This window comes from Onychostruthus taczanowskii, unplaced genomic scaffold, assembly GCF_017590055.1.
Source record: "Onychostruthus taczanowskii isolate IOZ18803 unplaced genomic scaffold, ASM1759005v1 scaffold4, whole genome shotgun sequence".
Taxonomy (NCBI): Eukaryota; Metazoa; Chordata; class Aves; order Passeriformes; family Passeridae; genus Onychostruthus; species Onychostruthus taczanowskii.
The window spans coordinates 7921938-7938540 of NW_024501459.1; the positions used below are offsets into that span (position 1 = coordinate 7921938).

At 40.1% G+C, this 16603-nt stretch overlaps 1 protein-coding gene and 1 non-coding gene across 2 annotated transcripts in view; one reads left to right on the plus strand and one right to left on the minus strand.

The window, feature by feature from the left end:
• Positions 1-10536: 10536 nt before the first annotated feature.
• Positions 10537-16603, plus strand: part of DNAJC5B (DnaJ heat shock protein family (Hsp40) member C5 beta) — a 35878-nt gene continuing 29811 nt past the window's right edge. The window contains exon 1 of the mRNA XM_041412906.1: positions 10537-10643. Within this exon, the coding sequence (XP_041268840.1) occupies positions 10537-10643 (107 nt within the window). The remainder of the gene's footprint in view (positions 10644-16603) is intronic.
• Positions 13840-13927, minus strand: TRNAY-GUA. The gene is given in 2 exon segments: positions 13840-13875; positions 13891-13927. It is a non-coding gene; the product is annotated as a tRNA-Tyr (tRNA).

Sequence of the window (16603 nt, forward strand, 5' to 3'; positions counted from 1 at the left end):
GGATCACTGGTCACGCACCAGTGACCGCTCAGCGGCTTTGGCAGCTCTTTGCTGTTACACTAACTTTTTGTTTCCTAATAATAAGCAAATTAAAGCAGGCAGCTGCAAAATCATCAATAGGTTAAATTCATTAGCTGTTCTCTCTATGAAATAAACAGGAAAATGAAGCTCTTCTTGGTCTTAATTAGTTCTTATAAAAGTTGGCAGGGAAACAAAGACATTTGTACACTCCTTTATTTTTATAAGAGACTTGCCCGAAAGAAAAACCTCAGACATGTAATTTCCTTTTTTTTTTTCTTTTTTTTTTTTTTTTTCCCTCCCCTGCTTAATGCTCTCAGTCAGAAGCTAACCCAGCACCCTGCCTCTGAGGGTAGAAAGAAAGGTGGTTTGGCAAGGGGTTACGCTATGTCTGTTTTGTGCGGATCGGGGCATGTTCGGGGAGCCTGCACAAGCTGTTTCCACAGTGATAGGCCACACTCGGTGTTTGCAGGCTCCCGTATGGGTAATTCCTCTGCAGGAGAAGCCTTAGCCGAGTGCTGTGGTTCCACAATCATTACCGCTGGCTCTGGGCCATGCCACATCACCCAGCAGTACAAATTTGATCTGGATCAGGTGTGGGCACATGATTACATTTCTGTCAAATTAGCAGAGTGCTTGGTGAGGATTTTCTGCCGCCTGTCTGCTTTTATCCTGCTTGCAGAGGAAGCGCACTGGGCCGGAACCACAGAGCGCTGGGGCCGTGTGGGCAGCCGATACCTGTGGCAGCACTAATCCTGCTGGGGCAAAGGTAACCTGCCAACGTTTTGTTGGAACAAATTGAATTAGCAGAGCACATTTCAACTGGAACAGCACCTTATGTCACGTACCCATGGCAGTGTTAAGCTGGCAGCAGAGGCCTCCAATGCGTTTAATATGTAGTTAAACATTGGCCTATCCTTTAGCCACAGACCAGTCCAGAGGAGTCTTAATTCTCCTTATTTGTACTATTTTCCACAGAATTTACTTGTGGTTCATGCTTGTGTGGTGGTCTGGCTCCTATATCCTTCTTAAGGTGCAGCTCTGTGGTGAGCTGAAAACAATGTGAGGCTTTACTGCTGCTGAAAAGGTGTGATGTCACCACTTCCATTGCATCAGCTCTAGTAATGATGCCAGTTGCAGTGTGAGTCAGACTAGAAAGCTGATTTTGCTGAAAATTAAGGAAAAAAATAATAGCAAGAAAGAAAATCAGTGAAAGTTTGCGCTGCTCCTTTGCTGGCAGTCTTAAGATTAACTTGAGCCAACTGTGATCCCACGGGTTCAGACTTTGAGTTTCAGCTCTGACTATTTTCCAGCTGAAAGGTCTTGTCATAACAAGGTGAGGAAAAAAACCCTCAAGAACAGCTGTGATAAATGGTTAACAATGAAGATACTAATTTACTGAAATGTTAGTCTTCTGACCATTGCGAAATATTTCCAGTAGCTATGTGCATAATAACATTCATGTTTATGGTTTTGCTTATTTACTTTACTGGTGAAATATTTATGCTAATGAAATACTTTAAAAAATTTTTTACTTTCTGACAGTAAGTAACATTCAGGAAAGAAAAATATCTTAGACTTCTGTCTTCTCACCCGTTAATCTGTAATTCCCCTATACTGGGATTGCATTTTGCTTTAATTCTTTGACTTGTAACTCAACCACTGAACAGGCATTCCTTTCTGGCTCTAGATAAGATAGTTACTCATCAGCACTTTAGAAAGAATTTACCTTTCTCAGCCATCAATTAAGTGAGCATTTCTAAGACAGGGCAATAAATTCAATGTGGGGATTAATGAAGCTTTAGAGAGAAATAGCTACTGCCTGCTATCTCCCCTGCTTCATCCCCTCCCTCCTGGGAACTATGTACGTAAGCAGCCAGCTTGCAAGAATTTTGGAGAGAATCGTTGAATGGTAGGTGCAGGGTAGAACCTGAGGACTTATGTGGGGATTCAAGAAGGAGTTTGCGTAGACAAAGACTGCAGGAGATGTCAGAGGGTGAATTATGAAAACTATGAGAAGGAGGAACAAGTGAGGAGAACTGTTTGGTACTGAAGAAATGTTCTATTTGGTGGGGAGGACAAAAAGCAACTTTCGATTCCCAAAGAACAGGTACTGTGAAGATGTGGTACTGCTGTTTCCTAATATGTTTCTGGTAAAATAGCCTGAGAAATAGGCCAAAGCACTTATTTATACTGCTCAAGCTAATCTTCCTGATTCTTTGCTGTAGCTGATTAGGCCATGCTAAAATGAATAACCTTGCTACCAGAACTGTGGATTTGTGAATTTACTATAAGAAGTTGTAGAATACTGCCTTGAAACACTACAGCTGCTTGCAAAGTAAATTACCAAGGCACTGCCTAAATAAAGAATTAGGGAACTCTTTTACTTCACTTATACTCAAAGACCTAGAAAACTCACCTCTGAGTTGTCAAAGTTGAATAAAGTTCCTAGTCTTTGCTTTTCATAAAGTAATATAATTTAAAGATGGGCAGATTATTGTGATTTACATCTTAATTAAGGCTACCTCCGTAACCCACTTTAAATTAGGGAGGATAGACAGAACTTTCTCATAAACCACAGATGGAAATAAAATTCCTGATATTTCCTGAGTAACTTGTTGAAAAAGTTAAGTCCACTACTATTACTTAAAACATCATGTCAGGGGCCTCAAGTAAAAATTGCCAGGAAAAAAATGTTTATGTCATGTCACTTAAGTAGTTTGCCAAGGCTTTGAATTGAGTTTACTGGAATGAACAAGGAAGTTATAGGTCTGGATTGCTTCTTTGTGTCAAACAGACCAGGTAAAGCCATGAGAAATTTAAATATGTAACTGACTGTTCATTTAAGGCTTCTGCTTCTTGAGTTTGCTACTTTTTTCCAGTACTTCGGTGAAATATATTAAAAACCCAAGATATATTTAAATTGAGATATTCTATGTGAATAGTAACAGAAGGTCACAATATGTTCAGAGAATTAAAATATATGAATGTTCTCTTATGAATACTTACTTCATGTATAGATGGAGTTGCAGATGGGTTACCAGATGGAATACCTTCCTTCAAATATAGTTCCATGTATTTAAAAATGGATGCAATGCAATCATATTATTTAAATCAATTCTGTTATTGCTTTTGAAGCCATAATGACAGTAACTATTCTGTAACAGAGAAATGTGGCAAGAGGAATATAACTTCTTGCTGTAAAATTGTTGGGCTTGACTGACATCTAAAAGTCTCTCTCTGAAGAAGGGACCTTAATCCAATGCTCTTTTCTTTGGGAAATTGTTTGAATATCTAACAGCATGCAGTAAAGTTCAGACAGGACACTAGATGTCCAGGAGCATGTGAAACAGAACTGGATAAAAAGAAATTACAGGAAGAGCATTTGGGGACATAGCAATTCAGAAGTACTCTTCCTTCTTAAAAAAATCACTCCCCATGCCTTAACCAGAGGCCCAGCACATCTTGGCAGAAGCATTCTTTTTTTTTTCACTGTCTCTGTCATTTGCTCTTTGACTATCATGCTTAGCTGGATGTTACAAATATTGATATCACCAGAGCATAATATTAAAATATAAAACAAAAGAAAAATCCTGCCCAGAGAGTGAAAAACTCTGTACCCCTGTATGCACCCTTTCTGAATTAAAATATTATCAGCCTACCATACTTCACTTATATTCTCATGCTCTACTTGTGTTGGGTCTTCTTTTTCCAGACTGCCATTCATTCACCAGTGAAAAGTCATCAGCTAGCAAGAGTTCTTGTTCCAGTATCCTCACCTGCCTTCTTTCTCTTGGCATGTCTGGTCAGTCACCAATATAAATTCCAGCATCCTTGTGGACCACCTCTTTGTTGAACAAGGCACAGGAATTAGTGATAATAGTAATCACAGCAGAGAGATTTTGGGGAAAGCAAACAGGGACACCCAGAGCCTGTTGCCCAGAACCATGTGCAGATGGCTTTTGAGTATCTCCAAGGATTCAGACTCCCAGTTCTCTGGGCAGCTTGTGGCAGTGCTCAGTCATCCTCACAGTGAACTGTGTCCTGATGTTCAGAGGGAGCTTCCTGTGTTTGGGAATGGAGTCTGGGCCCATTGCCTCTGGTTGTGGTACTGGGCACCACTGAAAAGAGCCTGGCTCTGTCCTCATTGCACTGTGCCTTCAGACATTTGCACACATGGATGAGTTCCCCTCACAGAGTCTTCTCCATCCTGGACAGTCCCAGCTCTCTCAGCCTTTTCTCACACGACGATGCTCCAGTCTCTTCATCATCCTTGTGGCCCTGTTTTGGACTCTATTCAGTATGTCCATGTCTCTTTTGTACTTGGAGGCCCTTATCTGGACACAGCACTCCAGATGTGACCTTACCAGTGCTGAGTAGATGGTAAGGATTATCTCCCTTAACCTGCTGGCTTTGCTGAAGCATGTCAGCAAGACAGTTTATTTCAATCACCGAGTTCTTCAAAGTAAAATCTGAGATTTTCTTTCCCTGCCAACACTGGAAGAAAGAGTTAAAGCTGTAGGTTCTCCATAAAGGTCAGGAGTGCTTTATCTGATCACTTGTATCTCCTACATGCTTTGATGTTGTCAGTATTAACCCTATCAGATTCAACAAACCATGAATATAATTCAGCTTTTTAAAATTGTCTTTCCTTGCCTTGTAAGTTAAAATTCATACCGCTGTTAAGCAATGACGCCAGTACCTTCATGCATGTATATCTCAGCTCCAGGCTTTAAGTTCTTGAACTCGCTATGAGCCTGGAAAAGGAGGGAGTGGTAGGAGGAAGGACTGGAGTGACTCAGAGTCCTTCAGTCCTTAGCTCTGGTTATGTGTAACTGGAGGCTTCTGAAGCAACCCCAGACCTCCTGTTCTGTCTGGGCCATGTTTCAAGTTTTTTATGTCTGATATTCAAGTTTGAATTTCCAGGCATGTTCTGATTTGCCTGTTTTGAAAATACATGCAATGTATACATGAAATGTAAAGTATAAATCAGATTTTTTAGATAGAAGAGCCTTTGAGACTAGAAATGTGTTTTAGTTTTGCATTGCCTGCCACAGTGGTCTTGTGGTGCACTACCAGGTGTTACAATACAAAAACCATAAAAATTAATGAGAAGAGTGAACCGGTAATAAATTATCTGGTGGTTATTCTTCTAAACTGCATAGCTGATCTGACAAAAAGATTCATGACAATTCAGCAAATTTTGAATCTTTTAAAGATTCTTTAGACTGTGTTAAGGACACAGAACACCAAAAGGGACAAAACTCCGTAGATTTACTGGGATTGTGTTCGTTTCCTTCAAAGAAATAAGGAGCGCTTGCAGGAAAAGCAAGGCAGGTTGCAGAGCGGTGCCAGCTCTGCACGCCAGAGGGAACTGTATCCACACGGAACTGCAAATCCCGCTGCGTGCCGGGAATGCCGAGCAGGGATCTCCTACTTGGAATAGGATGAATATAAATACAAGGGATTTGGATAACCTGGAAGTGATTTTATTTTCTGCCTGTTTTTATTTTTTTCCCTAAATTTCTTCTTACCGTTATAAAGAGTACATTTTATTTTGGTTTGTATTTCAAGAATGATAAAGTCATTTCGAAGATAGCGATCAAGCATGCTGATTGAATAATCTGGTTTATTGTGTTCATGCAATGTAATAGAATTAAATATACCTACTCTGTTGTTATTGTCCTGGGAAAGATACTTTGACTATGCTATTTTGACTTCTCATAACTATGAAAAACACTCACATTTTAGATTGAAATGTCCTTTGCTTTGTCCCATACAAAGATGAAATTTGAGGAAAAGATTGAAATTAACAATATACCTGAGAACTAGAGAAATGTTAAAATCATATGCTTCACACTAAAAAGCATCCATTTTTTTTTTATCAGCTATCCTATTGTTTTGGTTTTATATGGTCATAATTATGTAATAATAAATATACTGTATATATATGTGATCATAACATACTTTATTATGTATTTAGCCATAACTGTATCATATATGTGATATATATATATATTATATATATTCTCATAAATATACTTTATAGATATATACTTCATATGATCTTAACTATATAACCCACAAGTCCTGCTCTCCTGCCTCTGCTCATGAATGGTGGGAGATAGATGTGAATGAAGGAGCAAATTCGTGCCTGGAAACAGGGTGGCAAGGGGAAGGTGTTTTAATTTTTGTCTTGGTTTCTTACCATCCAAATCTCTTTTAATTATTTATAAATTAAATTCATTTTCCCAAGTTACGTCTGTTTTGTCCATGACAGTAATGGGTAAGGGATCACCCTATCTTTATCTTGATCTTTGAGCTTTTCACTTTATCCTCTCTTCCCGTTCTGTTGAAGGGGGAATGGTGGATGGTGTGAGGTGGGTAGAGGTCCGGCAGCCAGCCAAAGTCAGCATAGTACAAAGGATATGGTTTGGAATCAGGCGATCTAGGAAATTTTTGGGTGCAAAGGATGAGCTATTTGTTTCCAAGGATGATATACCAAGAAAAACTGAGGTTTTTAAGTCTCTAGCATTTATAGTCTTCTCTGTTTCAAATGGAAAGGAATGACTCTCTAGGTTTTCTTGTGTAAGAGGAGAAACCCCATCAGAATAAAAGACAGGGTCCTACATCCTCTGTTTTGATATAAAAATTTACAAGAACTCAGGACTAAGTCCTAAAGGGACTTCTTCAATTAATGCTGTTTTGGAAGAAATTATATAGTAAACCTAAGTCATGGCTGGTCTTAAAGAAGTGAAATTTAGAGCAAGAGACTGTTTTATATTTAAAACAATTTAATATATTTTCATGGAAAAAAACAAAAACAAATTCAATACCTTATCAGGAGTAAAGCACAGAAGAAGAACTAACTCAACTCACAGTTGTCCCAAATTTTTTTGGTGTCATTAACTCTTGGATATATCAGCTTTTAGACTCATGAATGTTTTATTTGCTCTTTCATAGATCTTCCCGAGAGATAACCAATTGGATACTGGACAACAAAAGACGTAATCAGACTCCGCTGACCTGTTTAACCCTGATTGTGAAGGATGGAAAGCAGCAGCTGCTTTCTGTGAACAGCACTTCTGTGGCACTTGCTTCTTTCCTTTGGGATGATATTGGCATAAGGACATCAAGGTATTGAACTCATAATGTTGTGAGTTTATACATGCCAGACTGTGTGCCACCACTTTCTGCAGCAGGTATGTTCTTTGAATAACTTTGCCTTATTTTTCAGCACGAATCCAAATGAACTGTGGGTATTGTAAGAAAAAAAGGCATATTATTACAACCTCTGTCTAAAATGCTTAATGCTGGGTAGTGTAAAATCAGACAGAGGGAGCTGAAGTTAACTGGGGTCCCATCTTCTTAGGAGATGTGAAATTGTTACCAGAATTTGGACTGTGTTTTAATAGTTTTATTGTCATTCAAGGAAGAAAACAACATATTCTTGACTTTGTTCTACTGGAACAAAAATAAGTAGCTCAAAAATAGGATTCTAATGCAATTTCAGCCATGAGGAATGTATCTAGTACTAAAATTGTGACTGTTACAACTTTTTTAATAAGGAGAGTTTAACTTTTTCTGGAAAAGTATTGTCTCATTGCAATTCTAGTATTTTTATAGGACTACTTTAAATAAGTAAGAAATAATTTTGAATAGCTAAAGTTAAAGCTTCAAGTTGATTAATCACTAGAAGACTGAATAGGCTATTGAGTCTAAATTTCCATAGATTACTAGGTTATTAAAATTATTTTATGAGAAAGTAGAAATTACATGACCTTGCAGTTCTTCAAAATTAAATCCACCATAACTTTAATTTTGGCTTAGGTTCAGGGCTGCCAGGTAGCTGATCGCATTGTGTCACAGATTTTTAACTAATGCTGTATATCTGTGACTTCACGTGATTACTGCCATTACCTTGTGTATTAACAGGCTTCATGTGCTTTGCATGATTCCAGTGCCAGGATAGATCCCAGGATTGTGCTAAATATGCTCTAGGCATGCCATCATGAACAAAAGACATGGTAACTACTGCAGGTGGTAAAGTAATATCTAGATACTCACATGCAATTTCATTTTCTAATTGTTAACTTAAAACCAAAAGTTCAGTACATTTAATTGAGGGATTGTTTACCACACTTAAAAGTAGAGAGGTATTTTTTTCAGCAGGTCAAAGGACCCTTAATTGTGAGTTGGTTGGTCAGAAAAAACCCATCAAAGTAAATACTATGTGCCAGAATGACTACGTGGATTATGTTTCTCTGTGTACTTACATGATATTTGATTTTCTTTTTCATATTGAATAATACCAAAGAACTTAAAAGTGTTACATGATTGGTTCTGAACCAAAATGTGGCTTAGTAAATAATATATGAATAATGTCATGCTAGTGTTTCTAGCTCAGCAATGAGAAGGGTGTAATAAAAGAGGGGGTAGTCTTACCTAACAAAGCTGGTTTACAGAAATTTTTCTTATGACTGGGGTTACAGCTCACTTTTAGGCTTTTTCTGTGATCACTTTTCAACATTTGGAGAGGGGTCCAACATTCAAAGAAAGAAAGTTGTGGTGAGAGTTTTGCTGTGGCAAGTCTGCCATCAATGAGCTGTAGCTTTCTCTAATGAATCATAGGTATCTATACCTTGTGGTTTAAATTATGGTTTATGTAGAATCCTGGAATGGTTTGAGTTGGAAGGGACCTTAAAGGTCATCTAGTTCCAGCCCCCTACTCTGAGCAGGGACACCTTCCACTAGATCAGGTTGCTCAGAGCCTCATCCAGCCTGGCCTTGAAAACTTCCAGGGATGGGACAGCCTGTTCCAGTGATTCACCATGCTCACAGTAAGAATTTATTCCTAATATCTAATCTAAATTTAGCCTCTTTCAGCTTAAAGCCATTCCCACTTGTCCTATTACTGCATGTACTTGTAAAAGGTGCGTCTCCGGGTCTCTTAGAGGCCCTAGCTAAATATTGGAAAGCTGCTAGAAGGAGTTTCTGCTCTTTGAGTTTCTTTGTGTCATTGCCTAACATTAGCTAGGTCTAGTTTAAAAATGTTTCATTCTTCAAATTCAAAAGGATGAACCGCACACTGTAAACAGATAGTCAAACCACTCAGTGAAGAATCACTGGTTTGTCTCCTTCTCTTCTGTGATAAAGGAAGGAAAAAATGTTAGATCTGAAGTGGACTAAATAAGTATCTCAAATAAGATAGGACCCTGACAGATGTCAGTATTTCCCATGAATAATTTTTTGATAAAGTTACTTTTATCATACCAGGGTCAATTCTTGGTATCTACTTTCATCTTGTAGGTCCAGATTCACTCCACTGGTTCTTAGGGTCATGGCTGGGAGTCACAGAATCAATCAGGTTGGAAAATATCATCAAGTCCAATCTATGACTAAACACCACCATGTCAACTAAACCATGGCACAAAGTGCCACATCCAGTCTTTCCTTAAACACCTCCAGGGACAGTGGCTCCAGCATCTCCCTGGCAGCCCATTCCAATATCTAATCACTCTTTCTGTGAATAAACTCTTCTTATGTCTGACTTAGACCTCCCCTAGTGTACCTTAAGACTGTGTCCTCTTTTCCTGTTGCTGTTTGCCTGGGAGAAGAAACCAACCCCCACCTGGCTACAATCTTCTTTCACTCACGGAGTTGTAGGGAGTGGTAAGGTCACCCTTGAGCCTCCTTTTCTCCAGGCCAAACACCCTCAGCTGCCTCAGCTGCTCCTCATCAGACTTGCGCTCCAGACCCTTCACCAGCTCCATTGCTCTTTTCTGAACTTGCTTCAGCACCTCAGTGTTCTCCCTAAATTGAGGGGCCTGGAACTGGACACAATACTCAAGTCATCCTGAGCACACTATGGAGATAATAGGAAGAAAGTGCTTGGCCAGTTGTTCTCGGAGTCCGTATGTCTGTTGACAAAATAAGGAGTCTAGTTTGATTCAGAGTCAAATCTAATCACAATTTAAGCACCTAAGATTGATTAGGCTGACCTGAACCCTTGTGTTGAGCAGGCAAAAATTCTCCACTTCATTAAGTAACACTCAGAGGTACAAAGCTCTTACCCCTCTGTAAGAAGTCAATGGCCTCAACAAATACTAGAATAATTCTCCTAAGACTTAGTAAAGAAAAATGTAAAGAAACACAAATAAAACTAGACGGAAATATAATGTTTGGGTATTAATGCTATAGCAAATTTATCTATTCATTTCAGTGACAGCAACATTAAGTCTTTAATATGAACAGTTCTACCCAACACAAAAGCTTCTGTTCTTTGGTTTTTGCTTTTCCATTTTCTTTTTTTTTTTCCTAATTGTAAAATATATTGAAGGACAGAGGATAATATAGAGGAGATTTTATTCTAGATTCACTTTCATGTATTTTTAACCTTTTGCTGCCTGATAAAAATATATTAAAATGAGCAATAAGAAATACTATCTATATATACTTGCAGTCCCTGGTATTTTAAATTATGTTCTACATTAGCAGCTTTGGTAATGCACTGCAATAATGGCTGAACAAAGGCAACGTGCTTTGTCAACATCAGGTGAAGCATTATATGAAATCCTGGCACTAGAGAAGGGAGCAACACATGATGAGATTAAGAAGTCCTACAGGTATGTAAAATGTGCTTTGCAACAGTCTAAAAATGCTTATTTGTCTGGCATGATTATGATGGTAAAACCTTTTGAGTTACCTGCACAGTAGACATTCATTGTCACAATCCTTTCTTCTTTTTAAATTTGTGAGCCTGAAAAGGATCAGAGATGATGCAATGCGAATCTACTGATTTCATCCCACAAGAAGTCTGTGAATAATGTGAAATATTTTAATCTAAGTGAATGAGAGGCCAGACTGTTGGGATAAACTAACCTGGGCTATTTGATTACTGCACCCAGTTCTTGTGTTAGTATTTTTCCTGAAGTTTGTTGAAAAATAAAGCTAATGCAAGTGATGTAATGACAATTTGAGAGCTAGAGACATAAGGAGTTCAATCAGTTTATATTGTCAGAAAAGAAAAAGAGGATTATTTAGAAGAAAAGAAAAAGATAGATTATTTGATTAGAGTGTATAATGTCTTTGAAGGGTAAGAGGATTATTTAGAAGAAAAGATAGATTTAGAAGAAAAGAAAAAGATAGATTATTTGATTAGAGTGTATAATGTCTTTGAAGGGGAAATTGCTAGATGTGAGATAGTTGTTCACTTTATGAAGGCAGGCATAATCAAAAGCAGAGCTTGGGTTGCTTGAAAATTATTTGAACTGAAAAAGATGTACATGGTTTTAACTGTGAGTATAACCAACTACTGAAAAATACTGGCACAGGAATGGTAGTTTCTCTACTGAAGAAGAGAGAACATTAAGAATAGTTTGAGTCAAACACAAGTTATCAGAATGGTGGCAAATACTTTATTGTTGAAATGTAACAAGACCTAGAAGTAAGACCAGAATATTTTATGGGTAATTTTGTCCTTAAATTTGCTCAGCTGTTGTTGAAAGAGAAAAAAAATTCAGTGTCATGTGTGAAGTAGATGTCTTGACACTGAAATATGTCAGACAAGTACTTGCAGGTTTAATAAATATTATAAAACTTTTATTACAGCATAATTCTGGGTATTGTTGGTTGCACTGTATTACCAGGCAAACTTAACACAGCTTACTTTTCCTATCAAATGTAAGAATATATATGAACTCAAAAAGGTTTACGAAACAGATCTACTTGCATCATTTAGCTTGAATTTTGGCAAGATTCTGTCCTCCGTGTTTTTGAACAAATTGCATTTCTCCTGCTTTCTGTTCCTAAAGACACATACTCAATGAAGGCAAAAGTAGTGAATGTCCAAACTCTTCACACAATGGAAGGAGAACTGTTAAGATCCCATGGTTCTTCTGTCTTGCATAATTATACCACTGGGAGAAAAGCATACTATGGTATCAAATTCACTTATGACTTGCACCTTCTGTGTCCCTGTAGTACAGCCTGGCTATAGAAATCATATTCTGTCTCAAACTTCATGTTTTCTCGTTGCTTTTACATTTAATTTTCTGGAAATCCCCAAAGGAGAAAGTTGTCATGGAAGAATGTAGAATGCAATTAACTTTATTTAATGCTGAGCATGAATATGGATGATTTACACAGTCATCTATGGCAAAACTGACAGTGGTGCTTCCTCCATCTTTATTAGTAATTAAAGAAAAAAAGGCTGCTAATGACTGAAGTGGAAATGTCAGAGGGATTCACTTTTAATAGAGTAGCTGTAAATATTTGCAAGATAAAATGATGAGTCAGTCTCATAGATTTGCTTTAATTATAATTTAATTTATGTTAATCCAAAAATCTGCTGCTGAAATGGTATTCTCTAGTACAAGGTATAAAACCAGCCATACCTGATTCTGAGTTTCCAGCCATTATTAATTAAGTCACTGTTAATTATACCACCACAGCCCAGGGCAAAATTTGCTTTTTAATAAACATGACAGACATGACTCTGTGATTTTATTTGGAGTTTGGCACAATCTAATTTATCAGGGAGTAAAGCTAATGGGCTTTTAATCAACAGAATTTCAAAGGAGATCTGTTTATCTTCAGTATAATCCAAAAATAATTGTAGAACCATTTTTTTTTGGCATAAAAAATGAAACTGTACTTTGACTTACGCTTTCTTGTCTGACAGTGAAGTAATATGCATAGAGATAGATAATGGAGTTCTTCAGAAGTTTCAAAAGATCCTGTTTGATAGACCACTTACACTAAAATTATAGAATAATGTTTGGAAGGGACCTTAAAGATTGTCTAGTTCCAATCCTCTGCCCAGGGTTGCTCAGGCTAGACCAAGTTCCTCAAAGCCTCATCCAATCTGGCGTTGAGCACTTCCAGGGATAAGTCATCCACAGCTTCTCTGAGTAACCAATTCCAATGCATCACCAAGCTAACAGTGAAGAATTTCTTTGTAATATCTAATCTAAACTTTGCCTCTTGACCTATCACTACACCCCCATGTCAAAAGCCCTGCTCCACCTTTCTTGTAGACCCTGCCTAAGTACTGAGAAGCTCCAATTATGTCACACTAAAGATTTCTCTTTTCCAGTCTGCATAGTCCAAATTCTTCTGGCCTTTGCTCCTAGGAAAGCAGTACCATCCTTCTAATCATCATGGTGTGCCTCCTCTGGAGTTGCTCCAAAAAGTCAACACCTCTGTGATGCTATATTGGTGATTAAGAAATTTATTAGAAAATGCGTACAGCACTTTTAATGCCATTTAATGAATACAAAGCAAGAAGGGTTAATGGCTTAATCATGCCTATGCCAATGGCCTGTTCTACTCCTGATACAGCCTCTGGGTCCACCATAGGCTCCTCACAGCCACAAGAGGACACAGCACCTATGGTCCAGGAAAGGGAATGAAAAGTACTGGAGAATGCAGGCATCGATCCTGCTACCTCTCACATGCTAAGCGAGCGCTCTACCACTTGAGCTAATTCCCCACCCTGCAGCCTCTGACCCAGGTCCTCTCCCCTCCCAGGCACCCAGCCCTGACCCAGGGAGCCCTACACCCAAAGCCTGGGCCTTCCATTCATATCGTGCTCATACCACCAACCCACCCACTCACACTCCTGCTGGAAGTGACTGCGGACAGCACCCATGGTCAGAATCACCATCCCCTGCCCAAGGGTTCACCAAAAACTGCCGGGGCAGTATCTCCAAACTCAGACAAGAGCTCATGGCTGGGCACTCATTCTGGGGAGTCCCCTGGGCAGGACCACAAGGCAGTGCCAGTGCCAGTTCTGGATGAGTGCCAGAGGCAAAAGGTGACTCCTTCGAGCCGGAGTTGAACCAGCGACCTAAGGATGGCCGTGCAAGGAGCCTACAGTCCTCCGCTCTACCAGCTGAGCTATCGAAGGAAGCATGGGACATGCCCAGGACCTCACCCAGCACACACTCACCCAGCACTTTTGCCAAGCCACAGTGCATCACCATGCCTCTATTACCGCACCTTGCTTCAAACAGCCTCAGCTCCTACATCACAGCACCTTGCTCAATACTTTTGCCTATCAGTCATGCAAACCACAAACAGAAAGGCTCCATAAGCTCCTTGGGCATCATTTTCTTCATGAGTAGATGGACTTTCTTCACGGTCACACACATCTTACTTATATCCTGCTTCATTTTCCCTTGATTTGTTTTCACTGTGCTGTCTTTTGCTCTCTGCTCAAGTGTAAGACAAAACAAAACTGCAGCCATCCTTCTGTTCTATAACCTATGCCTAAGCACTGCAACAAGTCCTCCAAACATCTCTTTCTGCAAACGGAACATGCCCGCTCTCCTCAGCTGATCCTTAAAGAGAAATCCACCAGTTCCTTGAGATTCATAGCAGCCCTCAACTGAGGTGAACAACATTGCATTGGTGTCCTTTTCCATACTTGGTTTGATATTTGAGAACTTTCAAGCAAAGAGAGAGAACATAATTTCTTCTGTTTAACTGCCCAAAGTTATCTTGATACAACCCGAGATGTGTGCCTCCTCTGTAAATCCAGGACACACCATAAATCTCCACAGGGGACAGATGGATCCCTGGCAAAGGGCCATGTATCCACTCAAGGAGGTATGAAAAGCACTGGAGAATGCAGGCATCGATCCTGCTACCTCTCACATGCTAAGCGAGCGCTCTACCACTTGAGCTAATTCCCCACCCTGCAGCCTCTGACCCAGGTCCTCTCCCCTCCCAGGCACCCAGCCCTGACGCAGGATGCCCTGCACCCAAAGCCTGGGCCCTCCATTCATATCGTGCCCATACCACCAACCCACCTACTCACACTCCTGCTGGAAGTGACTGCGGACAGCACCCATGGTCAGAACCACCATCCCCTGCCCAAGGAATGGTTCACCAAAAACTGCCTTGGCTGGTTATCTCCCACAGCTCAGACAAGAGCTCATGGCTGGGCACTCATTCTGAGGAGTCCCTGGGCAGGAGCAGAAAAAGGCAGCAGTGCCAGTTCTGGATGTGTGCCAGAGGCAAAAGGTGACTCCTTCGAGCCAGAGTTGAACCAGTAACCTAAGGATGGCAATGCAAGGAGCCTACAGTCCTCCGCTCTGCCAGCTGAGCTATCGAAGGAAGCATGGGACATGCCCAGGGGGACCTCACCCTGTTCACACCCAGCACTTTTGCCAAGCCACAGTGCATCATCATGTCTCTGTTACCACACCTTGCTTCAAACGGCCTCAGCTGAGATATCACAGAACCTTGCTCAACACTTTAGCCCATCATTCATGCAAACCACAGAAATGTCCATGAGTTCCTCAGAAGTCATCTTCTACACATGGACTCTCCTTAGGGCCATACAGATCTTACCTATATCCTGCTGCATTTTCCCTTGTTCCCTTTCACTGTGCTATCTTTTGATCTCTGCTCAAGCATAAGAAAAAAACAAAATTATAGCCATTTCTCAATTCTGTGACTTACACTGAAGTACCACAAGGTCATCTGCAAGTCCTCAACACCTCTCTTTCTTTATACTGAACATGGCCACTCTCCTCAGCCCATCCCTAAAGAGAAATCCAGTGATTCCTTGTGATTCTTGGTAGCCCAGCCCTTAGGCTGTCCCATTTCATTAACGTCCTTTTCCGTACTGGGCTTGATATTTGAGAACTGCCAAACTGTGTGAGTTTCAGTCAAGCTAAGGGCGTAGACACTTTAAAACTAGTTACCTCCCATTTATTTTTAGCCAATTCCCATCCACCAATAAGTAGAGGGGAACATGAGTAGATATAAATGAAAAATAAGTTTACCAAAAATGTGAAATAGCAACAAGAAAAATAACAATAATCACTAGTTACAAAGTTTCTACATCTCACAGACTCCCTGACAAAAAGGAGAAATTAAAAGTGGCAGAGAAAACCCTCTGCCCAAGATGGCACCCTCCGTGAAGAATTGCTTGTGGAGAGACAAAGATGGTGGCACCCTCCATGAAGGATTGTATGTGGAGAGACAAAGAGGGTGGCACCCTCCATGAAGGATTGTATGTGGAGAGACAAAGATGGTGGCAGCCCTCTCCCTCTTTCAACTGCATGTGGACAGAGAGAGCAAAAAGAGAGAAAAAACTCCCAAAACAACACAGATACTAAACCTCCTTGATTACAAAAACTCCCCCTAAACAACAAGCAACAGGGAACAAGGGCAAAACAAAAAGAAAACCTAGAGTCCAAAACCAGAAAAATGCCCTTCCTATCTCTCTGGTGGCAGCAGCTCTGTCAAAAAAGGCACTACAGCAGCTGAAACTCAATTCCGCTGGAACTCATATAGGGGCTTTACCTTTTCATGAGGAGAAATGGCAGGCAGTTGGCAGGGGCAACTCAGACTTCATGCCTTCCCACTTCCACTGGGCACTGCTGGCAGGTTGGACAGCCATGTAGAGTGGGGCTGTCGCGCTTTTCTTGGTGCGATGTTGCGACTGTAGACAGGTGAAATTTGCTTTGAAGCAGCCCAGGACCACAAAATGCGGCTCCTTGGAAGTCTGAAGCAATCCCCTCAGGAAAGAAAATAAAAGAAAAACAAGGGGAGCTTTTACCCACACTGCCTC